Here is a 25,085-nt window from a genome sequence, read left to right as displayed (position 1 = left end):
TTTGGGCAATCAGTCACAAAAATTATTAATGTAAAATGGCGGTCTCTCGGTCATTAATGCCGCGTTCTCAATCATTGTGGGACATTATTAACCTTTATACCAAACTAGGCATAACTACCCAAGCATTTATCACTACCTATAGCCAATAGTTTTTGCTACAATCATCATTTGTATTTCATTGTGATTAATTATATCAGTTAAACTAAAATCGAGCCGCTTTGTACGCACTGCATGTCACGCAGCTGGTCCCGTATACATTCCACTTCAAAGAAAATATATATACGCGCAATATTAAAATATATTTGGTATTTTCGAATGGTGTACCACAATAGCTTAATCCCTTCTAATATTTACATGAAAAAATGAAAATAAAACTAAGGAAAGACTGCTGGCAACCTGTTTGCAGTTACCTACATACACACAGTATGCGCGATGCCATAAGCGTTGCACGCATTTTGGTCATATACTTACACGATTACGTAACTGCAAGTTATTTTTTCCTGAGATATCAACTCCCCCACATGTAGTAAACAGCAAACCAATCGTGATAATTACTCCACGGCTTTCACTTGACTCATCAGGTCCCCACGTCATACGACCCGATAAAACTATGATCGAAATGTTAAACCTATTATGGGGGTGATACGTAGTAACGATAATATGAGTTATTGTGACCAAAGGTTAAGCTGCTTACTCGCACGCTATGTCACTCATAGAGTGTATAGTAATGTGTATATATAGAGAAATCGTTTCAGACGGTATCTTGTTTCCAGAAAGCCAAAGCCCTTTTGTATCAAAATTAAATGATAAAAAATTCCCTCGTTCAGTGTCATCAGAATATATTGTTTCAATAGAGACTTTATTTTGTGAAAATATTCATTTAAGTGCAGAACTGACAAGAAGCATTTCGTTATCCTGTTGGCGGAAAGATATCGACCTAATGCTTTGTGACATCCGCTCATGGATCCGCTTTATGGACAATGCAGAATTAAGCGAAAACGTTTTTTTGTCTCTTTTTTTTGTGAAATTGCAAATCACATCTTGGCATCCTTTTATTTTTTAGTCTTAAAATCGGACTACGCGGTTCTTCTTGCCTAGACTGTGGTAAGCAGTAATTCCATTTTGGGACTTTTATCACTTAATAAACAACATTTGTAACAAAAACGGAAGATACTTCACGTGCACACAAAAAAGTCGAAAGTACCAGGTAAACCAAATTGAGCAACCGATCTTATGAATTAATATTATTTTCCAATCCTTTCGCTAGGTGGCGACTAAGAGCTACGTGGTTTTACGTTTGGCGATTTTTCAAATTGATAGCAAGAATAAACGTCACCAACAACGAAACATATAACTCACAATTCGCATCATCACAACGGGAAAAAAGGGCATGGAATTTATCACACAACACTGAAGTGAAAGCCAAGATTGCAGACCACTATTGCAAAATACGAGTGGCTAAAATGGCGAGGGTCTGAAAAAGTACAATTATTTGTAATGAAGTCTTGGTGGGATGCGCAGAACCGGGGGAGCCTGGGGTAGCCAGTATATTCGATGGCGAAGCAATTTGCGCTGATGAATTTCCACTGCCAGCTGTGTACCTTGATGGTGCTGCGGCAGCACTGCACAGCGCAGCAATTCCTGGTGAAAGTCAATGAAAAGCATCACCAACCAGTCACATGTTCCAGCAAATGGTTTGAAAACGATCGCCGTGGCTTGTATGCTTCCACCAATACAATCCCCAATTAAGCATTTATTATTCCCAAATTGAAACTACAGGTTGTTGATATGACAATGATTATCTGTAATTTTTTGATGAAGGACATCTGCCTAACTGCAAGATTGTTATATTTTTACCAAAACACTTTGTCCCGTCGCCGGCGAAACCAGGGTATATGCATTTGCATGTGAAGCTTCCAATCTGGTTCGTGCATGTTGCATTCTGGTGGCAGTTGTTTTTTCCGTTTGTGCACTCGTTTATGTCTATATAAGTAGTAGTTAATGTTTGTACCCTTGATAAAAACTTTCTCTTCGCTCCAAATTAAATTGAAATCAAAAGTAGGTTCACAAGCTTTGCAACCAAGCATAGTTTACTTCTAAAGTTGAAAATACAAACGCTTTATATGTACATGGTTGTAAAATTAAAGCCCTCGTTTGTATAACATTTGCATTGGAATGGTGAAACACATGTATGCGATACAGCTCCACACTAGCAAAATGCAGGCCTCACTCAACTTGGTAACTTTGTCCAGTATATTTTGATCAATTTGATCCACGCTCTTTGTAACTTACCTTGACACAGAAACCCATTCATCACAAAACCTTGATTGCAGTTGCATTGAAAGCTGCCAGGAGTGTTAAGACAAGAAGCGAAACGTGTGCAGTTTCCACCGCCAGGCGTTTTGCATTCGTTTATGTCTGCGCACAGTAAACACAATTGCTTCCAACAATACCGAGAAAATTAGCGACGTGTAAGATTACCGGTGCAAGATATCCCGTCGCCAGTGTATCCTGTATTACATTTGCACGTATAGGACCCAACGATGTTGTAACAGGTCCCTTGGGCAGAGCATGTGTGAGTGTTGGATAAACATTCGTTGATATCTGTAAAATTAAAGTTCGATGACAACACCGTTAGTTCATTGTAACTGTTATTGATCCTCTGCTGTATGTAATATATAACCAACGTTTATATGGCTTGATAGTTTAACATGTCAATATTTGCTGATTGATCTATCAATCATAATTATAATTACCGGTGCAAGTGATCCCATTTCCAGTAAAGCCTGTTTTACAGGCACACGTGAAGCCCCCAATGGTGTTGGTGCAGGTTGCATGTACACTGCACGTGCTGGTGCCAGTTGCGCACTCGTTATGGTCTGAAACACATAATTATTGATAAGAACTGATAGTGCTTTATACAATATTATTATGATAAACTGCAAACAAAGCAAAAAATGCTTCAAATACAACTTGTAAGCCATTAAAAATTACCTGAACACATGGTGCCATTTCCAGTAAACCCTTTGTTGCACATACACTGAAAGGTTCCGGTGTGATTCACACATGACGAATTGGCATGACAATTTTTATAATAGCAAGGGTCGTATTCTGGACAAAGGTCATAAAGGTTACAACAAAAAAGTGCTGACCCTAATTGCTACTCTTCAAAAGAAAACTTTACATTATTGTTGAAGCTAAAGTACGCAAGTATAAAAGTTAACTTGATGTAGTTTACGTACTGATGCATTTCTTTGGCGCGACAAGCATGTAGCCTTTCTTGCAGGTGCAGTTGTACGTTCCTGGTAGGTTTATGCAACTCTTGGTGTGGATTCCACAGATGGTGCTATTTCCAATACATTCGTTTATATCTGTAAGGCAATATCAATACTTACATTTTTGAAAACAATGATAAACCTTTATACAGTTGTTGCTGAATGTTTTTTGGATCTATACCATGGCTTTGCTTTGAATATATGTTGAGTATGTTGCATTACAAACTGAGCTATAGTTAAATACATAGGTAATATTTTGCAATACCTGCGCAATTGGTCTTTGTATTCGGGAGCATTACCGGGACAGGTATGTTTGGAATGAGCTGGTATGTTTCATTGTATCCAAGCGGACACGTACATTTCACATTGTGTGCAGTTACATCTGAACATACCGATCCCCCGCCACATGGAGAGTTTGCCGTGCTGCAGGGATTGGCAACTGTAATGAAGCGATGTTGTTACATATTCCGGAAGGAAGTTGCCATCGTAGGACGAATGAAGGTTTTGTCGCTGTTATAGTTTTTACGATGGCGTTAGGAAGCGGTAGTATGATCATGTTTGTTGTTCTTTTAAGGATGTTCTGTGGCGGTCTTCTTAGGTCCCGTGGCACCAGAAATACCGTAACTTATACATAAAAAATATACTGCGAGCTGGCGGTGTTTGATACACCTAGACCGAATACTTATTCACGCAATTGTATACACCAGTGCGTAAACACGGTAATGTATGTACAGACATCCAATATCTAATACGCTCAGTCAATTATCCACATGTAATTGATACAGGTATACTGGTTGTACATGACAACAAACTCTTAGAGCACTATACTTTCGGCGGTATACACATATGGATCACCATTACGCCAGCTTCCTATAGAAAATATATGCCAACCGTTATGTGGAACTGGAGGGACTAAAACTGCTCCAACAGTAGCTGTTATATGGTCCATATGTTTCGTTAAAATCAATTCTTTTAGGCGTGGTTTGCATAATTTCACAGAAATGACATAGACGTACCTGGTATTGTACCCACCAAAGAATCCCTGATATTTGTGGCTTCCCTTTGTGTGTGAAATACGTAGTATTGTATGTATCCTGGATTTGTGACCAACGAATGCAACGGAATATCTGCAAGGTTATCATTTTTTTTACAAATATGAACAAAAAGCCTTGGTAATAAGTTGCAGAACACTGAAACCTTTTTGTGTCAGAGATTTCGAAAAACAAGGTGAAGCACTTTATTTCAAGAATTATTAAACTATCATTATAGCATAACTGCATGTGGTTGGTTTAGGTAAGGTTAATATTTTGCTTTTCCACAGCATCTAACATCGATGCCATATAAGTGCAACTTGTTTTACAGGCTTTCTACTTGGTTATTGCATTTCCTTTCAGCTTTGCAACACAATGGATAAGTGTCTTAAGCACGAAATGATTACTTACAAACATCTCGGATGATGGCCTGACCATCTGCTATACATCCATGTAATGCGAACGTCATAGCAAACAGAAAGATAATCCTCAGCATGTTAGACAGTTGTGTTAACTTCTCCACTTAGTCAAGGTTATTAATCCTACCAAGTCTTATGTTTAACAAAAAAATAAAGCGCATTTCTCTTGGTTGATGTTGCTAATATAATGATCAACTCCTAATATACTAGACCCTATCAATTTTAACACCTGAATTACGTATGTGCTTGTGATCACATTCTACTACACTTGCACCAAACTCGTTTCCTCTAAACATACTACGATATTTTGCGAAAGTAACCCCATGTCGGTTTATGCAAAGGCAAGCCACTGACTGCACAACTAAAGCGAAAGCGAACGGAAGTGACCTGCGCTAAAGTCAGGAAATTTTGATTGTTGCCTCAACACTTCTACGTTCCCTGGCTCTCCGGGCGATGAAGTTATTGTAAATGCATTTAACACCTTCTATGCCATAGACTAACATAAACCTAAATATTTGGTTTTTGGACGTAGCGCTTGGTATTTGTGATAAGTTTTATTTAATAAAAAGAACTGTTATTCGAACGTGGATACATTTGTTTTAGGAAATGCTTGGATAGGGAATAAAAGAACGTGTGTACGTAGCAGGATATAAATGCAGTTATATATATACGTATATTGCATAAACTATGCTTGTTTCTGAACGGTTTAATACTGCTTTGTTGTAAGTAAGCAACTACAAAAGTATATTGCGTGGCCCCATGCCTGCACTTTTTAGTGACAAACGGTTGTTTTTGTCAGGACATATTATGCAGGAAACACTTGTAGCGCGCTGCCTTACAATACTTTTACTGCTGTTTAAACGGATTTTGTTGAAAGAAACGCCCGCCATGCTTGGTTTAACTACAACAACACCTACGTAAGCGGTTGACGCCCTACGACTTCCCTTGTTACAGGAATTGCTGATACAAAAAGTGCATTCTGGCGACTGGGGATTTCTGGTTGGATTTCGTGACTAAGGAAGTATTGCCCACTTTCCCATAGTTCACTGAAAATTTAACAGCGATACAAAATACTGACAAAGAAATACCATGATTTATTTAGGTTTTAGTCGGAGATAAGTTAACTGTTGAAGCCAAAATGATTTTTGGACACATTATAATCCAAAATACTGTTTATGGGTTGGTTGACTGTACTAAAAGCTGTGTTATTTATAACACACATTATCCAAAGAATTACAAACCGACTTGGATATATGTATTTACACTGCGAATTTCTATGGACACACCAAGAAGGAAACGGTATACAACAATCACGATGTATGTACAAAACAGATGATCCGCTTCAGTCGCGTTCACTCTTAGGTTCTTCCTAACCTTGCTTTGTGCAAATATCTGTAGATGAAAAGAATTGATGATTATAGCAAAGAAGGCGGACGATACATTTTACACGCTTATCATAGAAGGGCAACAGCGGGTGTTAACCAAACCAGTTTTTAAGTAAGATGGCGGCCAGGATTAGCAACAAGATGTAATGTTATTCCACAAACTGGTGGGCATACTTCCAACCTTTATGTATACAATACCATGTCTATATGCAATAATTATCAAAGGACAGAAAGAGATGGACAGAGGTATAGTTAAACCAAAAGTTTGCGATTAGCATCATCGACAAAATGCGGGTGATATTGCACAGATTGGCCATTAGGTGAAAATTTTTTCACAGTAAGTCATATTAGTCGACATATTCTCAACCTGCATGTATCTTATAGCATTGCTAGGTGAAATAATGTCTTGCATCGTATTATTCTTACCTGTGCAATAGGTTCCATTACCGCCATATGGAGGGTAGTTGCACTTGCAAGAGAAACCGCCGATGTAGTTGGTGCACTTTGCATTCTGGTGGCAGTTGTGCTGTCCAGTAGTGCATTCGTTTATATCTGCGACGTTTTGAACAAATAGATATGTTGCCTTAGCACTGCGTTGAATCTGTTTAAACCACTATTGCAAGTGCGTAATCAAAACAAATGCTTATGGTTGGTATAGAAAAAGTAGTTAAAAACAAAGCTGAAATACTATTCACGCCAATGCAAGGTTTTCAGGCCAATGCACTGTGTAACAAACAAAAATTGTTTTGTACGTAAGAGAAAATGTATTGAGTAACACAGCCGTGATGCATGGAGAGAAAAAAATGACGTACTGGCGTAGTACAACATACCTTTGCATATAACTCCTTGGTACCGGAATCCTTTTCTGCAATTGCAAGTGTAGCTTCCCATTGTATTGACACACACAGCGAACCTTGGGCATTTTACACCACCAGTCAAACACTCGTTTATGTCTGAAAGCCGAAACCGATGGATGAACATGAATTATTTGGTCAAACAGATCAATATATTGATGCACATATTCGCTTTGAAGACAATATTTAAAAATTTTAGGACTGGTTGAAGAGTTAAATATGTTCGAAATAGCCATAATTTTAGTTCTATGCCATAAGCAACTTTTCAAGGGACACCCATGTTTTGATAACCCACACCAAATAATGAAGTATGGTATCCGCCTTGTTTATAGTATGCGAACCCATGTGACCCTTTATATAATAGGACTACCTTAGGGCAAAGATGTTGTTTCTCTGAGTCATCAACGTGCTAATATATTACATAAAGCACGACTGTAAACAAACTATGAACAGGTTCCCGGATTCGAGCAAGCGAAAACATCGTAGACACGACAGGCAATTAATAACTACGGTTAAGGACGTACACAAATTGCGGCATAATCGGGAAGTCAAACTTCTCAAGTCACGAGTGGGTAACGTTACCTATGCACACTCTGCCATCGCCCCTGTATCCGGGCAAACAGGTGCAATTATGGCCACCCAGAGTATTGGTGCACTTTGCTTGCTTTGAACAACTGTCTATCTTGGTGGCACATTCGTTCACATCTGCAAGAAAGCAATTAGTTTTATATGCTGCCCGTATGATTAAGTTTGTGGCAATAGCAATAAAAACATACCTGTTAATTTTTTAATTTCTTTTTTATTTTGCTTTAAAAAAGTTTGCCCGTCAAATTATATGTTAAAAATATACGCTAAAACCCGCTTTCGGTAGCAATATTTCGGTGATAATAAAGTATTCTCTCTAAATTGTGGTTCTATTGTGTTACAGCTTAAACAAAACATTGTATTCCAAATGTGACAACGATATTACCGTTGCATGTGCGTCCGTTTCCATAGTACCCGGAATTGCACTGGCATGTGTAGCTTCCAATGGTGTTGGTGCAAGTTGCATTCTTACTGCACTTCGACATTCCATTCGTACATTCGTTCACGTCTGCGATACAAAAGCGTTATTCCTGACATGTTTAGGTTGAAAATCTGTTACAAATATATAGGAGATAGGTTAGAAAGTGTGCATGGCCACAAAATCGTGTATACCTGTGCAATGAGTCCCGTTCCCAGCGTATCCAAGTTTGCATTCGCATTTAAAAGATCCGGTGGCATTCGAACAGAATGCATCGGCATGGCAGTTCTTATAATAACATGGGTCGTACTCTAGTGCATAAAGTGATGTTCATGATCAAAGGTTATGATCAATAAAATATTAGAAGTTCCACATCAATAAATAAATGTTACAGTTATTTAGGGTGGCCATACCGTTATCATTTCTAAGATTATTTTAAAGGTCAACGTCCTACAAAAAACGATTCGTATTTATTTCTGAGTTTTTTTCATAATTCGTGACTGGAAGTCTTTATTTTTAGGCTAATTTGGCTAAATTGGGTTCGCAATATGTTTTGGCTCAAACAACGTTAGGCCTGCTTGTCGCCAACATCGTTTGTTTGCCATGTTCAAATTTCTGTAAAATGTAGCATGAATGAAGGAAATTCTCCATATTCATGGCAACCTTAAATACTCAATTTAACAACTCACTTATGCATATCTTCGGAGCGACGAGCATATATCCTTTGTTGCAAGTGCAGTTGTACGTTCCAGGCAAGTTGATACAGGATTTCGTGTGAATTCCGCATATAGTTTTGTTGCTCAGACACTCGTTGACATCTATGTAAAAGGATAGTCACGTGTTTGCACGGTTTTCACACGTTGGTGCCTGTGTGGTTGTCGAAAACAATACAGAACAAGTCTTGTGTACGATATTGAGCATAGATGCGGATGCTTTCAATATTTATATTGTAGCAGTCTTTAGTTTAACAAGTCGGTAGCAAAACCGTCTCTTTAGCCAACGCGCCAATACCTGTGCATGTTGTTTTGGTTCCATTCACCATAACCGGTACGGGTATGCCAGGAATAAGGCGGTGGGTTTGATTGAACCCTGGCTTACACGAGCACTTCACCACGGATGCACTCATTTTGCTGCATTTGGCATCAAGACTACAAGGATTTTTATTGGCACTGCATGGCTGCTGAACTATATTTCAAGGAAAGTACGTCTTTAACACAAGCATTATCATTAGAAGACGATAACCTACGTATATATTACAATAGCACAAAAAATTGATCGTTTAAGCCCAAGTTTAATCAATCAGTTATAAAAAGCAGATTAGGTCTTTTGACATTACACAGTTGCCAACGCAACCAAGATACAGAGAGAAAATATCTACAGCAATCATTACTTGGGATTGGGGCGTACAGTCGTGATTCTAGAGCTGAAGCCTCGGCATAGGTATTATACACGTAATACTGGATGTGATTGGGTATTGTGATCAATGCTTCCAGAGCAATATCTGTACGAGAAAAGCATATAGCATTGGTCAAATGTTCGAATGTCAGTCATATAAAAGCTAATATACTTACACACGTCTTGATAGATAGATTGGGCAAATGCGTTTCTTGCCATTGACAGCGTTACAACCAGACACAGAGCAAAAACTTTCATGTTTCTATTTCTAAATTAATGACCTTTTCACGGTGCAACGATTTGAATGTAACTGTAGGCCTACTTGTGCTAAAGTAAAATATATGTTGAAATTATTTATAAAGGTTTGTACCTTCAAGTGATGTTTCAGATGTACTAATTTTCTGAATAAAAATAACTACCAAACCTGTCTCCATATTTAAACGCTTTTGCATTAGAAATAGTCGTAGACTTACAAGCAAAATGTTTGGGCATACGCATTGAGACAGATTGGGCTGTTTTCTTGATTTGAGAATTCATTTTTTACAAACGAACGAACTCAGTAACATCAGCAACGTGCTGAAAATCATGAGTTTAAACAGCCTGGCAATCAACATTTTGTCTAGTTTTTACCACTGTTTTTACCGAAACGTCAGTACTGCCCACTTTGGTTCATAGCTTCTGAGTAGAAACTGCCGCACGTTGTTTCCTCGCGTGGTGCTGTGTATCGTTTAGCAACATAACCGGGCGTATACTAAGAAGACGGCGTTTAGTAATTTGAGTACTAAAGAATGTAAAACCGAAATGCGATGGCGGTAGGCGTCAATTCGGGGCAAATTTGGGAATTGCAAAATCACTAACGCTTAGAAATTTATCTGGATTCCTGTACTGGATTTTTTATTTGTCTCAATATTTAAACATGTTTCTATTTCAAGTGCAGTTTATGACAGTATTGTTGTTTATTGTGCCTGGAAAACCCCGAATTCTTTCCAATGTTTTGATATACATACAAGGCTGAGCTGAGCTTCACAGAAAACGTTTTATTCCAACAATACTTTAATTTAAGTTCTGTTCGCAGGTATATATTGTATGGTCACAAAGATCCCATATGAATGTAACCTATCGTAATTTTATGCTACTTTCTACGGAACTACGACGAACTTTTCTGAATAAATTACGAATGGCTTATGTTATAGTGGAAGTAATGCCATGCTTTCGCATAGCAAGTCGGGATAGCTTTTTTTGTATTTATATGAATATGCATGGAGCAATATAAGATTTTTGTGAGCTGCATACAGATGGCCACTGTGAAATTTATAGTTGGTAAACTGCGCAAAAGCCGTTTGCACAGCTGTGTGGACACAATATCAAAAACGGCAATAAATAAGTTTCAATGCACAAGTGAATCATGTTTGGGTGAAATGACCAGTAACCACCAAAGTCTAAGAAAATAGGAGAAGCTGAAAGTAAGAGTTTATTACTTAATCGTTTGCAGCACAGTATAGGCTTAAATGCATGAGCCTAAAACCCACGTACTTCGGAAACTTGGTGTGGTAATTCGATGCGTCACACAAACTTTTCCTGTGGCGCTTATGTGATGTTGCATATGCGTATCGATAATTATAGCCATGCAACATCTGTACCTTTCCATCTACACCAGGCTAAGCAAAACTCAATTGCGTTGGTGCATTTGGTCATAAGCGTTGACTATAACCAATTAAATTAGATTTAAAGATTCACGTTATTACCATTCTCTTACAGCAGTCAACATACCACATAGAGCAATTACTATAAAGCTATCTTTTCTTCATAAACATTTTGAACAAAATGATTTCCAACATGATGAAGATGTATGCCGCACAAATGTTTAGAAACCAGTATTACAGTATTTGTGTACACATTAAAACAGTCAATTGATACTAAGTCAAATACGTTTTGTGAGGTGTATGTTGCATGAATAGGGTAAATAGAGTGTGTGTTTAGGGACATTCAGGAACATATCCAGTCTGGCAGGAGCAGTAATAAGATCCATGTGTATTTGTGCAAATAGCGTGATCTGTGCAAGCCAGCTGCTTACATTCGTCAATATCTGCGAGAAACAAAACTGAGGAAGCGAGCTTTGCTAAAGCGACTGATGAATTTGCAGTGTGAATGTTCATCGGTAGAATCTTCGTCATAAATATTTAGTAATGCTTGTAATATAGCTACCTTCGCACTTAATTCCATTTCCAGAATACCCGACATTGCACTGACATGTGTAACTTCCAATTATATTGTTGCAAGTTGCATCCCCACTGCAATTTGCCATTCCGCCATCTGCACATTCGTTTATATCTGTAATAAGTAAATATTGCATGCAAAATATAGCCGCAAAGCCTATCAAATTAGCATTTGATTATAGGATCCTGTATCGGTAAAACAGAAGGCATCAGCATGACAGCTCTTGTTATAGCATGGATTGTATTCTAATGATACAGACAAAATTTACCAACCATTTACATTATCATAAGTTTCACAGTGCGATTTTTAATTGGCAAATCGAAATTTAAAATTGCTTCTATAAATGCTTAACCTTCGCACGTAATTCCATTTCCAGAATATCCGGTATTGCACTGGCATGTGTAACTTCCAATGGTATTGTTACAAGTTGCATCCTCACCGCAATTTGCCACTCCGCCATTTGCACACTCGTTTATATCTGTAATAAGTAAACATTGCATGCAAAATATAGCTACAAAACCTCTAAAATTCGCATTTAAAAAAATGTCAAAAACTTGTTTGCTGCTACCCGTAGATGTTAACCTGTGCAAGTGGTTCCGTTTCCAGTGTATCCATTTCTACATTTGCAAGTAAAGGAACCCGTATCATTGGAACAGAACGCGTCAGCATGACAATTCTTGTAATAGCATGGATCGTATTCTGATTGCAAAGACAAAATTTACCATCCATGTGGTCAATGTAAAACAAAGTATTCAGAAAAAATCACAAAAATTTTATAATTAGAGTTAATACATCAACTGACTGATGCATTTCTTTGTCGGGATCAGCATGTATCCTGTGTTACATGTACAGTTGTACGATCCTGGCAAGTTATAACAAGAATTCGTGTGAACACCGCATGTGTTATTGTCCAGACATTCGTTGATATCTATACAAAGATCACTACAGTTCTAGATTGTTTAATTGGATGATTTTGGTACATGGCTGTATGAAAATTAAACACCCTATATATACAGAACGTAAAATAGCAAAATGAATAATCTAGTTAACATATCATCACGACAGACTGCTAATAACCATTCTATATAGGGTATGGTATATGCATGTATCTGATAATATGATTCCAAAGAACGTAATCAAAAGTTTTCATTACAAAACTTTCCAATGTTACACCTTGTTTACCTGTGCAATTTGTTCCAGTTGGTATTAAGTCATACGGACGGAATTTCTCTGTGCTAGTATCCAGGTAACCCGACATACACTGGCACTGGACAATTGACGCACTCACATTTGTACAGATGGCATTGCTGTGGCATAGTTTAGCAATGGTTTCACAAACGTTTGGAACTGTTTAATTCAAAAACCGTCACGATTTTTCCACAGTATTGTTGATAAACCAAACCATAGGATCTTACTTAGTGGAAAATATGTTATATTGAAGTTGTTGTCTCTATTCCGTTTTGCTTGAGAAATGTTTGAATACACCAAGATAGTATCAATCGTGAGTACATGAATAGCTAAAAACATAACGATGTCCAAATTTCGATAGTGCGGTAACTCGACAAGTTGTGAAAACTGTCTTCATATTTCAAATATGTTCTGTAAAGTAAACACACTTAACATTCCTATATTCAAAACTTACCATTATTTTTGTCAGGCTCTGTCGCAAATCCAACATAGACACAGCACAACAGAAGAGCAAACGTCACTGTCCCCGCCATTTTAATGCCAGGATATCGATATCAAGTGTTACTGTAAAAGCAGCGGAATAATAATAAGTTCATGAAGTTAATTTAAATCAAAGATAATCTACGTTTGCAACGTGCTACACAATGGAACGCACTACTGGAGTACATGAAAAGACGCATACCTACGCATGAAAGAGGTAATGTTTCCGGAATTACACATTATAACATGGCGTCATAACCACCTGGAATATTCCCCATGACTAAACTTAGTTGAGAAATATCACTGGCGTAAATGTCCTGAATAGTGGAAATTTTTGGTTGTCACGTCGACTTTGTTTTTGTTGATTCGGTTTAAAAAAATTCATAAACTGCGGTCGATTAAAGCATGTGACAGGCTTATCTTACAAGTTATCATTCACGAGGCAACTATAGTATATACAAAGTTAAGACGAAAAACACGGTGGAATTTGGCTTAAAAAAGAATGGGCTTTTCTTCGCGAGCTCTGGAAGCGAGGGCGGTGTATGCAACTTTCTGTTGACAAAATACAGCAGGCGATTAACGGTCGGGTGCCTAAAGCTCAGCTATATGCTGTGTTATGGACGGTGGGTTTTATTGCTGTGTGAATGTTTAGAACAGCTGTGAATAAAGACAAATAAAATTTGGGTATCAATGTACTATGTAGCCCATATACTGTTTCGTATTGCATGAAACGTGCGTAATACATGCGTTTTTCTGAACAAGAGTTCAAAACGTTGGCCATGCTGATGCATAATCCACACGCAAGGTCAAGTGTGGCAAGTTGTTACTATTTTCTAGTTACCTGACAACGCTCATTCAATGCATTGGCGATGTTTGTGGTGGTCGCCCTGTGCAATTACGACCCACTGAGCCTCACCACCAATACCGCGCAGTTTTGTTACGCTTGATCAACAGTGTGAGAAGAGCCACAACGTACAGAGCGCCTGTCACGAACAAGCGCATCTGAAAGCTGTTACATTGCTCTGTGTTGCCCTGCACGCGCTATAGTTACTAGTAAGCCGTACTGCTGCTTTGCCAACATGACTAAATTACTGAAGTTTGTAACATTGTTAGTTGTTGCTTTTGGATTTACTCGTCAGCAGGTAAAATTATAAATGTCTCAGTTTTGATAATTCGTGTGTTGCCTTTTTTAAATCGTGACTTTACATTTGGGAGTTATGCTTGAGTAAGTCTGCAAGTTAACCATTTTGATATATTTTAGGTTAATGGGGAGATGAGCGCCTTGGATATTGTGACAAGGTGCAGTTGTTGCAATGTTAATGTATTAAATCGTAAAAATAACTGACTTGTATTTACAGCATGAAGCAAAGACATTCAACTGAAATTGTGCCAGGTAAATGACCAAAACTTTTCAACACTATATTAATTTGAGGTAAATCCTAGACAGGAGTTGACATATTTCGATGAAGAAATTTTCTCGGTGTTTACCTTTAAAATAAAGCTTCATTTTTAGACCCAAGAGAGGTGATACACGGAGTTGTGACAACTACACCATCGTCTGTATCTGTCACGTTCGTTTCAAACCCATGTGAGTTTAAAGTTAACGCCAAGCAAACATTTTCTTATATCAACTCAAGCTTACTATTATTTTCAGACATTAACTGCACACAATTCTGCGAGGAAAGGGAGTGTTCACTCAGAAACAAGGAACCCTGTTTTTGCTGATATTTGGAAATTTTGTTACCCATTCGAGGATGTCTCAAATTCAGAAGCACCCAATAGCAAACTGAATGCTGTCCCGCATTTGCGCGACGCGTTAAGCATTTGTTGGCAAAGACATGTCTGTACCTTGATCTTCGCAACAGCGTGTTTGTGTAAAACACGTGCGCTAGTCGCTAATGCCACAGATACGTAGGACGAAGGTTGCCTGTGTCAACACAGCATGGCTTGACGGAGATAACGAGCTTGACACGTTTCTATTGTGTGTTGATTTGTCGCCATCCAGCCTTGTACACAACTAAATGTAGAAAGCGTAAATTGGTAAACTTATTTTTGCGGATTTCCTGCAGATTATCTGCAAAGTTGCACATATTTGTTCAAGTTCCTTTTTATACATCCACGTTCTATTGATATTAAAAAATCTTATCGAAATATTTTCGCTGGATTTGACTTCTTTCCATATGTTAGGTTTTGCTTACAGTGAAGTATAATTGCGTTGGTGTCTCCACTGCTATTCTACCGTGTGTTGGAGATGCATAAAGATTGTGACAACGACTTTTTGTTTATAAATCACATGTATACATTATCATTTGGGTCCTATAGGTGCCTTTTAAATTATATAAAATGTGCAAATCCCGAAGCATTTCACATGCACAAATGAATTGCTGGCGTGCATGATGTTTACTACTACATACGTGTTTTACTTTATGAAAAAAACGTGATTTTGTGAAACGCTTTACTGCTTCACCAAGTAATGTGTAAGTAAACAAAAAACAAACTCCATCTTCAGAAACGTTTTTCAAAAGTTCCTTAATGTTTACATCCCTAAGCCAAAACTAACTTTTTAGTCTAACACTCAAAAAATTCAACCATTCAAACAATGATATTGGTGTATTTATTGGTTACTTCGCATTTTAATCGTTGTCATAAGATTAGCACAAATGTTACAATGCTGATAAAATGGCGACAAGTACAAGGCTCATTTGTAAGCTTGCCGAAGGCAAAAAAACGAAGCCAGAATTATCGAGAGTTTTCGAAAGAACATCCAACGAGCCGTTATTTGGAGCTGGCTCCAAACCCAGCAAGTGACACATCAATGGGTAAACATTAACTGATTCAAATCCATCGATTTCGTAGTTTTTCTGTGTATTTTAAATAAAGGAATATACGTGTATAATGCATTATAAGAATAACAGGTACCTTGAAAGAGGGACCGATGCTGTAATAGGAAGCTCTCATTGTTTCCAGGTCGTTGTCGTAACCATGCTCGCCGCGATTGATTGTGAAAGGAATTTCAACCTGTAAGTAGTAACGTTCACAACCCAAAATTTTAGAGTAAATCAAATATAGGCAGCTTCCTTTTAACCTTGGCTGTTGGTTTTGCTGTCACTCAAAATTAAATTTTTTTTTAGGCAGCTGAAAAAATTGGGCAGTTTATATTGGTTCATTTTTACAGCAACCCTTGTCGTCACTGTCTGTTGCAAGTTTTTGGCTCTTTACCGACACCTATTGGCGAGTTTTTTGTCGCCGCAAAAACCACATGCGTGCAAAATAAAGCTGACATTTGTGACGAAAACAAGCCTTTAGTCCAATATTACTGACCGGATATGTCACGTAACCGGGGTCAGCTACCACGACTATGGAAGTCACTCTATCATTGTTCTTATAATGCCATCGTTCTGGCAAATCCTCTTTTTTGTATACGCTCATTGGTTCTGTAGCTGACGCCTCTGCAAAAAAAATCACAGTTTATGTTTTTTGTTAAAAGTTGATTTTGATGGAAACTGATTCATTCAACTGATTTTGTAGCCTTCCTTCCTTTTTCTGCCACTAAAGTTCATTAAAGTTTTCAATGAAACAACGTGGAAACAACATATAATATCGCAAGCCAAAGTGATGTCGCCCCATTGCGAAAAAACTTGGCGATGAGTTATAACAATGCTATGTGATCATTTAATCACTATAGATCCACATGGCATCAAAATTGATGGAAATTAAAAATAATGGAAAAATAAATATATAATTAGTTTTTGTTTATCCACAAAAACATGAAGCAATTCATTTACCTTTCAGTGCATTGTAAACGGTGTCGATTTTGCCAGGCTTTGGTTCGATAACAGCCAGAGGAGCATAAGGAAACATGAAATTAACATCAGTCTGCATGTTGGTGTAGTTTAATAAGGATATTTGCTCGTAGGGTACATAAACTTCTTGGAAGCCATGGTCGCTGTTGGAAAAAAAGGTTGTTATGATGTTAATTGTTTATAGCATACACGAGGCTTTGACACAAAGGTCAAAAGAAAACAGTACATAGGCCCCGGACATGTGTTTTGCAGTTGCTCCTTAGTTACAGTGACTTAAAGCCTCATGTATGAAATAATTCTTAAGTTTCAATTCTTAAGTTTGGGAGATCACCATTAAAAGTGAAAACAAGCTGCTTATGCCTCATTTGAAAATCTTGTCCCAAAAATAAATCGCAGCACAAGTCCTGAAAGTGTAGTTTGAGGATAGATTCGTTTATCAAGTTTAGTGTCAGCCACGCATCGTCCAACTACTGTTCCTTGTAGACACGGCCATTGACACCATTTCGGTGATTGGCTATGCCTTCAGTTGCTTACCCGTTTGTTCATTGATGTACGAAACAGAACTACCAGTATCAATCAGTGTTGACAACTTATAGTCTTGAACATGGGCATTTACTGTTGCCGGACTTGAGGCTTGTCTACAGATTGTTGCAGATGCATCGGATACTGACTTACACATCTTCGCAAAGTGGCCCCGTTTTCTGCATTTCTAACACATTGCATTTCGCGCTGGACAGTCATGTCGGTCATGAGCAGAGTTCCCACAAAACGAACACAGGGTTTTGCGGACAGCGCGATATGGGGAGGCAGTTGATGTCGCGGTGGTCTCTTTCAAATCCTCTTCGTCTTGCAATTTTGAAGCTGTGGAAACCATGCCATTTGCCTCGTGGGCCATAGAATTCTTTTGTGCAACGTCGTAAGCCGACGCCTGCAGGAATGCAGTTTCTAAGCCTAACTTTACGTTCTAGGAGGCGCTTTCGTGTAGAATTGGACAATATTCCGCTAATAAATGCGTCTCTAATATATTCTTGTCGATGAACCTCAGCGGTCACCGACTTAAAATTGCAGTCTTTGGTGAGATTACGAAGTTTTTGCAAAAACTCGTCAAGAGATTGACCTTGTTCTTGTCGTGTTGTAACTAAAATATGACGAGCAAATATTTCATTCGGAGTGTTCACATATAGCCGTTGCAAAACGTTTATAGCGTCGTCGTAGGTTTCCAAGTCCTCAATATACTCGTACACGTTATGCGATACAGAGTTAATTAGACGTTTCAACTTATCTATAGAGTCTGATCATCTCGAAGCTAGCTGAAGATTTCATCGGTGTAGTTCTCGAATGTCTTCCTCCAGTGCTTCCATTCTTTTGCTGTACTTGGTGAATTTAAATCCAAATCCAATCGTGTTGGCTTCATTGACGCATCCATATCATATAAGCAGTGACTTAAATAGTTATGATTTTAATTGTTTATTTCATACATGAGGCTTTAAGTCACTGTAACTAAGGAACAGCTGCAAGACACATAGGTCAAAAGCAAACAGAACAGAACAAAAAAACACACTAACAGAACACGTGCGCGACAGCCAACAGTCAATCACTCACTCACGCAGGCGTAGAGCGCGCAAGGCTCAGGGCAACTTGCGTACCGCCGTTGGCACATGCCTAAGACAAGTCTTGTCTTAATTTCACGACAAAGGTTTTAAAACTGTATCGGTAGAAAGATTTTAACGGCTTTCGTCATCTTAAACTTTAATTTCCTATAGGTTTTCTGTATCGTATTGTAAGACATATTTAAAAACTATAATTAAACCATATTTAGTACCTGACAAATATGACGTTAAGGTCGTCTGTAAGACCAACTTCGTCTATTTTGTTCAATATATAAGCAACTGTGCGATCAATCATAGGCAAAACGACTTCTGTGATGTTGGGACTGTTGGGCCCTAGGTTGTGACTTGTGATATCCGGCTGCAAAAGCAAAACGTGAAGTAAGACTGAATATATGTAAGAAATGCATAATCTTATTCCATTTCGTTGGAAATCAGAATATCTGTTTGTTTTCTTATAACTTTAAGTTTACAATATGTTTGAAAAATATGATGTTGCTGTTGCTGCCAGGCTAATTATATTTTAATAATCTGTCCTTGTGGCAAGGCTGCGCTGCACGACAGGTGAAACGTGGGACAATAAAAGTCATGTTAACTGTTTCAGAAGGACAGATCATTAAAATATGTTTGAAAAAGTTTACAAAGTGGTGTGTTTTCTAAAGTTAATCACCTCTTCAAAATACAGAGCAACCATATCAAGGTTTTCCTCCGTAAACCATCTCATGGTTTCGTCAATTCGCGCATGCCAGTCTTTCTCCTCTTTTGGTGTTTGAGCAGTCTCCAGCACTTGTATGGTGGCCCCGACGCCACTTATGTTGGCAGCGCTTCCCGGAAATAAATTACCTCCGCTACGTAGACCCTAAAAAAGTTGAATTTGTCATTACCAAGCATGCAATGACAATTATTATGTCATAGAATTTACGAGAGTAAAATTGGTCAATCGTTTTTAAGCAAATGTCATTTGGAGCTCACCCAGCAGTTTGTTGCGAGTAAGAGTTTTGTATTTACAAAAATGAAAAAGTTATAAGAAGCTGTACTGTACATGTCGACAAAAACCAAAACTTTTATCGTCGCAGGGTGCTATGCCATAAGGCTTTGATATGATAGCATAGCAAACAGTTGCAAAGTGAATCAACACAAAGGAAGCACTATGAGTAGCAGTGACAGCACATTGTGCGGTTGGAGTGCCTGTGCGCTATGTTTGAACGAATAGTTTATGCTGGTCCGCAACAAGACGTGCAAACAACACCTGATTAACGGCTGTAATCCATATTGGCTCTGCACCGTTGTCCCACCACTCGTTGACGGCAAGAGTCGAGTAAAAGTTTGATCGCGACCAAAGACCAGTCTGAGTTTTGTCGTAGTTACAGTTGTGTACAACTCCATGCGATTCCGGGTATAGGCCTGAAGGAAACATACAAAGTTGCGCCAATTACGCCGATTCAGCCAAATGGAATATAAGTAAGCACAAACGTACCGTGTCTTGCACAGGTTTGGGAATAAAGCGTTACATATATATAACATGATACCCAAGGAGGATAAGTTTATTATCCAAACCCAACTCATTTCACATCTGATGTATTTACACTCAAACTAAACATGTTTTACACATTAGAACGTATTTTTATGGTTTTATTGTTTTAAGAAATAATGCAAAATTAAAATAATATAGTTTACATATTTCCCGTTTGGAGAAAATAATCGTAACCACAAAACAGAACATGGGCCTGTCAATAATCTTCCTAAGGGTAAATATTGACCAACCTGTTGCAATGGTGAAATGACACGGAGAGGTTTGGCTTGGAAAGGCGGGTTTCATGTACTTAGCTCGAACCCCATTGTTAAAAAGCCTCTTAAAACCTTCAAGATTATCGACACGGTGAGCGTAATCCCACCTATAAAAATACACTTTTTCCTTGAGGACTACCTTTTAAGCCAACTGAAAGGTTTATCCGAACACTAAACAATAAAGTTTGACATAAAACTAAAACACGTGTGATTTATGTTATCTATGCCAACGGATTAAGAAAACAATCATCCAAAAGTATTTAGGTATAGCTTCAATTTAAACTGTTCACTTACGCATAAAAATTAACTGTTTGTTTCGTGTCAGTCCACGTACCTTAACCCATCTATGGAGACAAGCAGAAGTTTATGGTGATCTTTGGCTTTTGTAACCAGTCCAGAACAACCTCGCATAAACAATAGAACTAGCATCCATTGGGGCCCCATTTTGACAACACAAGCGAAACGGTACCGAAACGCATTAGCACAGGACTGAAGCCAGTACGCGAGTAGATTATTGATTATTTTTTCCGATATTTTGTCTTATCGTTCGATCAGCATAATGACGTTATTAACTTCAAACACGCCTGTACCAAGGGGTGAAAAAGACAAATTTATTGGTGATCACGCACTCCAAAAATGCGACGTAAATTTAATTATTCACTATAAGTAAGAGAAAAGCAACGACAGTAGGCCACGTAATCGAAGACTTGACAGCGGTAGCAGAGTTTCTGATTGTTCCTATTAGAACGTCGAGGGAACCATTGTTGGGGGCTGGGTCCAGATCAAGAAGGTGACACATGAGTTCGTAGACATGGATTGATTCGAATCCGTCAACGACGTATCCAGGCTGTAAAACCGATTATTTTCATGACTTTACTAGTAATTTTTTGCGTTGTTTGGACTCATAATTTTGATTTTAAAAGTTAGACGTGCTCATTAAGGACCATGTAACGCATGGGTTACATAAAGTTATGCTGCACAAGATACTGTTACAAAAGCAGTTTATGCTTGATGCTGCTAAACAAGTACAATAATATCAAATAGATAATCCTGGTATTTATGCACAACCTTGAAAGACGGTCCGATACTAAAATATGATGCCCTCATGTTCAATTCGTTGTTGTCGTATCCATGATCACCGGCATTGACGTGAAATCCAGGGAAAACCTGTGTGAAACATTGGTTTTTACTTGAGCAACATACTTAGATGCGAGTTTCAGTGGCAACCGCTTATACCGGGTACGTGTCCAGCCCTGGGTCTGCCACAACCACAATGGATGTGACCCTGTCGTTGTTTTTGTAATGCCATCTTTCTGGTATGTCTTCCTTTTTATAGACAGCCATTCTGCTGTTTCCGGCTGCGAAGAAAAAAAGGTCAGAAACCGCATGGAACAGATATAAAAGTTTTTTAAAAACTTTCAAATATAGATATTTTATTTATATGAGACGTTTCGGCAACAATTCAGGCCATCCTTAGATCGTTTTAATTAAATAAAAGTAAAAGGCGTCAAAAGTATTCCTTAATGAATATAGGCCTAGTTGCTTTTTCGCCAGATTTTAATGCAATGAATTGTGTTTTGGGATTTGGCGTCACCATTACTACTTTGACATAAAGAAAAACCATATTTTGCGTCAGAGGAACAAAGAAGAAGGAAATAGAAATAAAAGTCACCTGTAAGGTTGGCATATACTTCGTCAACGTATCCGTCCTCAGTTTCAATCAACGCAAGCGGGCCGTATGCAAACATAAACGGGACTTTGGACATATCAACGTACGTCATCAACGAAATGGCCTCGTCGCCGCGGATGGATTTGTTGACAGTTTGAAAACCATGATCGCTGCAAACAGAAAGCTCATATTCACATTTCAAAGAAATTCTCGGGGGCAAAATGAATCATGTGAGCGCCGAATAAACTTCTGGGTGTGCGTCTAAGTTGACGAAAATAATCTCTTACTCATGACTGGTAGACATAAAGAAACACGCAAACACGATTTAAGACCTAAAATCTGTTCAAATTTCAGCAGAAATGATTTTGGCAAGGAAGCACTATCAGCAATAAAGTAATGCACGTTACTAAAGTCCAAATAGAGTGTATGTTTATTGTAAGTTTACTTCATTAAAAGAATCGCAAGTTATTGGCTACCATACCTCATAAACACGACGTTTAAGTGATCAGTCAGACCGTACTGATCAATTTGGTCCAGCAAATGAACTATAGTGCGACTTATCAGAGGCATTAGTTCCTCCGCGATTTCAGGATCGTCGGGACCAATCCTATGACTTGTGATGTCAGGCTATAAGAAATATAAGAAGATTGGCATGAAAATAGAGATTAAGTTTTTACGATTTTACGAAAAAGCAGGGAAAGAGAAAATAACATGCGAGAAGAAAATGGAAAATTAAATTATTCCTGTTTTACGCTAAACACAACCGAGCCATTAATCAGCAGTGAGAAACGAAATGTCAAGAGGACTGATAAAGTTATGAAGGTTATCAAGTCAATGAAAATGTAACTTTCTCATGGATTACGCTCTGCTGCCTGTGTTGAATCTTGGGAAGAAAACGTCATAGCTTTTGGCAGCCAGTTTACAAAGCATTGATCACACCATTACAAATTTATACCTGCTCAAAGTACAAAGCAACCATATCGAGGTTTTCCTCCGTAAACCATTTCATAGTGACGTCAATTCTCTCGTGCCATGCAACTTCGTCTGTTGGAGTATCTGATGTTTCTAGCACTTGGAGGGTTGCTCCGATCCCACTCATATTGGCCGCACTGCCGGGAAACAAGTTTCCGCCACTTCGAAGTCCCTGCAAAAACAGAGTACGAAATAGCAACTTGTATTGAAATAAAACCTTTGTACTCCATTCGTTTTTGAACTGAGAAGTTTTTTGCATAAACAAGCCGCTCAAAAGTTTGGATTGAAAGTACATGGATATTTCTGTAGATGGTTGCATGTGGCTCATAGACCGTGACAAATTTGAAGTTTGTTTTAAAAATGTTATTATTTGAGTGCAAGTAAGATGCATTTAAAATAGTGAATGAATGTGGTTTTGGGGTATAATAATATCAAGGTGCTTTACCAACCAAAGCGTGATTTTAACCACTAAAGGCATAGACTGTGCATCATGCAGCACGACGCAACTTTGAACGTGGGACTAAATTTCACGTCCGAAATCTCCTACCTGTTTAACGGCTGTAATCCATATTGGTTCTGCTCCGTTGTCCCACCACTCGTTGACGGCAAGGGTAGAGTAAAAGTTCGTACCCTGCCACAAGCCACCGGCGCTAGCATTATAGTTGCAGTTGTGTACGACCCCGTGTGATTCAGGGTATAAACCTGTAAGATATTTTCCTGTGTGTTTGCCTGAAGTAAGAGCCTATAGTATTATAATGGTTGCAAACAAGATACGTCGGAATATACTATATTACCCCGCAAGATGAAGAAAATCTTGCAGCCTAATCGTATTTAAAGATATGTTTCTAGTTTTAAAGATGAATATCTCATGATAATGCCGAAATGATAATCAAAAATCGTAATCGTAAAAAGTACATGATATATTATTGTCATTAGCTCACATGCTTAAGTCGGCTATTACAAACAGCATTAGGTTTTTACCCTACGTAAGCCTCAACTGAAAAGTTAAATGGGAATTGGCAATAGATTTTCCAGACCCCACTACGAACTTATAAACCCAACAATCACCTGTGGCAACTGAAAAGTGATTTGGAGAGGTTTGGGTTGGGAAAACCGGCTGCATGTATTTTGCCTTTACGCCTTGTTCCCGTATACGCTTAAAACCTTCCAAGTCGGGAGCTTTTTCCATGTAATTCCATCTGCACAAAACAAGGGAAAAACTTTGTATTGCGTTTACATGCGCTCACTGTACTTCGAAGTGCAAAAGTGTCACTACTACGTTGCTATATGATTAGGGGATTAAATGTAAAGATACGCGCCCAAAATGTTTAATTAATGCTGCAAAAATATTTTTTGATGTTTTAAAGCCAACAGAATTTTTAACAACGTTCATACTTAAAACCGTCGAAGGATACCAGAAGCAACTTGTGTTGAGGGTTTGCCTTTCTGGCGGTTTCAACCACATACAATTGCAAGACAAGAAATGCCAGGATCCCCAAAGCATACACTAACGCTTGCATTGTTCATGTGCCACAGAAACACTTTCTTTCAGCAACTCTACTCGCATACTAACGTTGTTGAGGTGTATGGCAAGCATTTTGATGTTCGTGATTACATGAGTTTTAGGTTTTTTATAGCCATGTAGCGGTTGTAAAGCGCTATAAAAGCGAATGGCTTTACGAGGTTAAAGGTGGACACTTTGTTTTGCCAGTGATGCTAGTCCGCGTGTGTTAACGATTTGATTGACAAACCATGTAGGTGGTCGATTTGATTCGTTGCTGTTGTGCAGCTTGACGAAGTATCCGTAAAACGTGATTTGTATTGTGAATGGGTGGTTAGTTCTTAACATTAGGTTATGTTTGTTGTTGTAAGAGCTTCACAGTTAAGTTTTAAAACCGTGTAAAACAGCTCAATGCGCAGTACTGATCCATTTCTATACGACCTTCCGTCATCCATCTGCAACAAGGCGTGGCCGTTTTGTTCAGCTCCTTTGTCGCAG

The 25,085-nt window shown here is 38.3% G+C and overlaps 4 protein-coding genes, 1 long non-coding RNA gene and 1 pseudogene across 5 annotated transcripts; 1 reads left to right on the top strand and 5 right to left on the bottom strand.

Moving 5' to 3' along the window:
• Positions 1–1,259: 1,259 nt before the first annotated feature.
• Positions 1,260–4,859, bottom strand: LOC145908297 (uncharacterized). Its single transcript, XM_082995545.1, has 10 exons — positions 4,718–4,859; positions 4,292–4,402; positions 3,541–3,714; positions 3,243–3,371; positions 2,995–3,111; positions 2,757–2,879; positions 2,482–2,604; positions 2,293–2,418; positions 1,858–1,983; positions 1,260–1,641 (listed from the first exon to the last, which is right to left on the bottom strand). The coding sequence occupies exons 1-10, from the start codon at positions 4,800–4,802 to the stop codon at positions 1,439–1,441; spliced, it is 1,317 nt and encodes a 438-aa protein (XP_082851671.1). The 5' UTR covers positions 4,803–4,859; the 3' UTR covers positions 1,260–1,438.
• Positions 4,860–5,981: 1,122 nt separating this feature from the next.
• LOC145909310 (uncharacterized) lies at positions 5,982–13,398 on the bottom strand. Its single transcript, XM_082996704.1, has 19 exons — positions 13,222–13,398; positions 12,995–13,096; positions 12,762–12,926; positions 12,382–12,507; positions 12,162–12,278; positions 11,932–12,057; positions 11,568–11,693; positions 11,357–11,448; positions 9,685–9,689; positions 9,539–9,630; positions 9,358–9,468; positions 8,979–9,152; positions 8,657–8,785; positions 8,162–8,278; positions 7,935–8,057; positions 7,547–7,669; positions 6,941–7,063; positions 6,537–6,662; positions 5,982–6,117 (listed from the first exon to the last, which is right to left on the bottom strand). Exons 1-19 carry the CDS (start codon positions 13,298–13,300, stop codon positions 6,095–6,097), a joined length of 2,079 nt encoding a protein of 692 aa, XP_082852830.1. The 5' UTR covers positions 13,301–13,398; the 3' UTR covers positions 5,982–6,094.
• An 834-nt stretch (positions 13,399–14,232) lies between these two features.
• LOC145908826 (uncharacterized) lies at positions 14,233–15,901 on the top strand. Its single transcript, XR_014403036.1, has 5 exons — positions 14,233–14,389; positions 14,509–14,546; positions 14,606–14,640; positions 14,761–14,835; positions 14,902–15,901. It is a non-coding gene; the product is annotated as an uncharacterized LOC145908826 (long non-coding RNA).
• Positions 15,902–15,910: 9 nt separating this feature from the next.
• LOC145909309 (ectonucleotide pyrophosphatase/phosphodiesterase family member 7-like) lies at positions 15,911–20,907 on the bottom strand. The gene is made up of 9 exons (XM_082996703.1): positions 20,780–20,907; positions 20,422–20,552; positions 19,907–20,061; positions 19,328–19,516; positions 18,873–19,018; positions 17,033–17,193; positions 16,569–16,687; positions 16,167–16,265; positions 15,911–16,108 (listed from the first exon to the last, which is right to left on the bottom strand). The coding sequence occupies exons 1-9, from the start codon at positions 20,887–20,889 to the stop codon at positions 15,911–15,913; spliced, it is 1,308 nt and encodes a 435-aa protein (XP_082852829.1). The 5' UTR covers positions 20,890–20,907.
• On the bottom strand, positions 17,350–18,476 carry LOC145908737 (uncharacterized; annotated as a pseudogene).
• A 187-nt stretch (positions 20,908–21,094) lies between the features above and the next one.
• On the bottom strand, positions 21,095–24,632 carry LOC145909308 (ectonucleotide pyrophosphatase/phosphodiesterase family member 7-like). Its single transcript, XM_082996701.1, has 9 exons — positions 24,482–24,632; positions 24,155–24,285; positions 23,634–23,788; positions 23,070–23,258; positions 22,596–22,741; positions 22,118–22,284; positions 21,682–21,803; positions 21,514–21,612; positions 21,095–21,292 (listed from the first exon to the last, which is right to left on the bottom strand). The coding sequence occupies exons 1-9, from the start codon at positions 24,604–24,606 to the stop codon at positions 21,095–21,097; spliced, it is 1,332 nt and encodes a 443-aa protein (XP_082852827.1). The 5' UTR covers positions 24,607–24,632.
• Between the last annotated feature and the right edge of the window lie 453 nt (positions 24,633–25,085).

This window comes from Ascidia mentula, chromosome 7, assembly GCF_947561715.1.
Source record: "Ascidia mentula chromosome 7, kaAscMent1.1, whole genome shotgun sequence".
Classification (NCBI taxonomy): Eukaryota; Metazoa; Chordata; class Ascidiacea; order Phlebobranchia; family Ascidiidae; genus Ascidia; species Ascidia mentula.
The sequence above is the reverse complement of the archived record's forward strand: the minus strand, read 5'-3'. Positions and strand labels throughout refer to the sequence as shown.

What these genes read in the sequence shown, in the direction of transcription:
- LOC145908297 (XM_082995545.1), bottom strand. Translation starts at nt 4,802, where the DNA reads ATGCTGAGGATTATCTTTCTGTTTGCTATGACGTTCGCATTACATGGA. An exon ending in AAATGGCACCATGTGTTCAG is followed by an intron (nt 2,880 to 2,994) that starts GTAATTTTTAAT and finishes TATGTGTTTCAG; the next exon opens with ACCATAACGAGTGCGCAACT. An exon ending in AAATGGGATCACTTGCACCG is followed by an intron (nt 2,605 to 2,756) that starts GTAATTATAATT and finishes TTAATTTTACAG; the next exon opens with ATATCAACGAATGTTTATCC.
- LOC145909310 (XM_082996704.1), bottom strand. Translation starts at nt 13,300, where the DNA reads ATGGCGGGGACAGTGACGTTTGCTCTTCTGTTGTGCTGTGTCTATGTT. An exon ending in CGATGGCAGAGTGTGCATAG is followed by an intron (nt 7,064 to 7,546) that starts GTAACGTTACCC and finishes TTCGGCTTTCAG; the next exon opens with ACATAAACGAGTGTTTGACT. An exon ending in TAATGGAACCTATTGCACAG is followed by an intron (nt 6,118 to 6,536) that starts GTAAGAATAATA and finishes TTTCATCTACAG; the next exon opens with ATATTTGCACAAAGCAAGGT.
- LOC145909309 (XM_082996703.1), bottom strand. Translation starts at nt 20,889, where the DNA reads ATGGGGCCCCAATGGATGCTAGTTCTATTGTTTATGCGAGGTTGTTCT. An exon ending in TCATTTCACCATTGCAACAG is followed by an intron (nt 20,062 to 20,421) that starts GTTGGTCAATAT and finishes TGTTTCCTTCAG; the next exon opens with GCCTATACCCGGAATCGCAT. An exon ending in GCATCGGTCCCTCTTTCAAG is followed by an intron (nt 16,109 to 16,166) that starts GTACCTGTTATT and finishes TAAAATACACAG; the next exon opens with AAAAACTACGAAATCGATGG.
- LOC145909308 (XM_082996701.1), bottom strand. Translation starts at nt 24,606, where the DNA reads ATGCAAGCGTTAGTGTATGCTTTGGGGATCCTGGCATTTCTTGTCTTG. An exon ending in TTAAACGTCGTGTTTATGAG is followed by an intron (nt 22,285 to 22,595) that starts GTATGGTAGCCA and finishes TTCTGTTTGCAG; the next exon opens with CGATCATGGTTTTCAAACTG. An exon ending in GTATCGGACCGTCTTTCAAG is followed by an intron (nt 21,293 to 21,513) that starts GTTGTGCATAAA and finishes TCGGTTTTACAG; the next exon opens with CCTGGATACGTCGTTGACGG.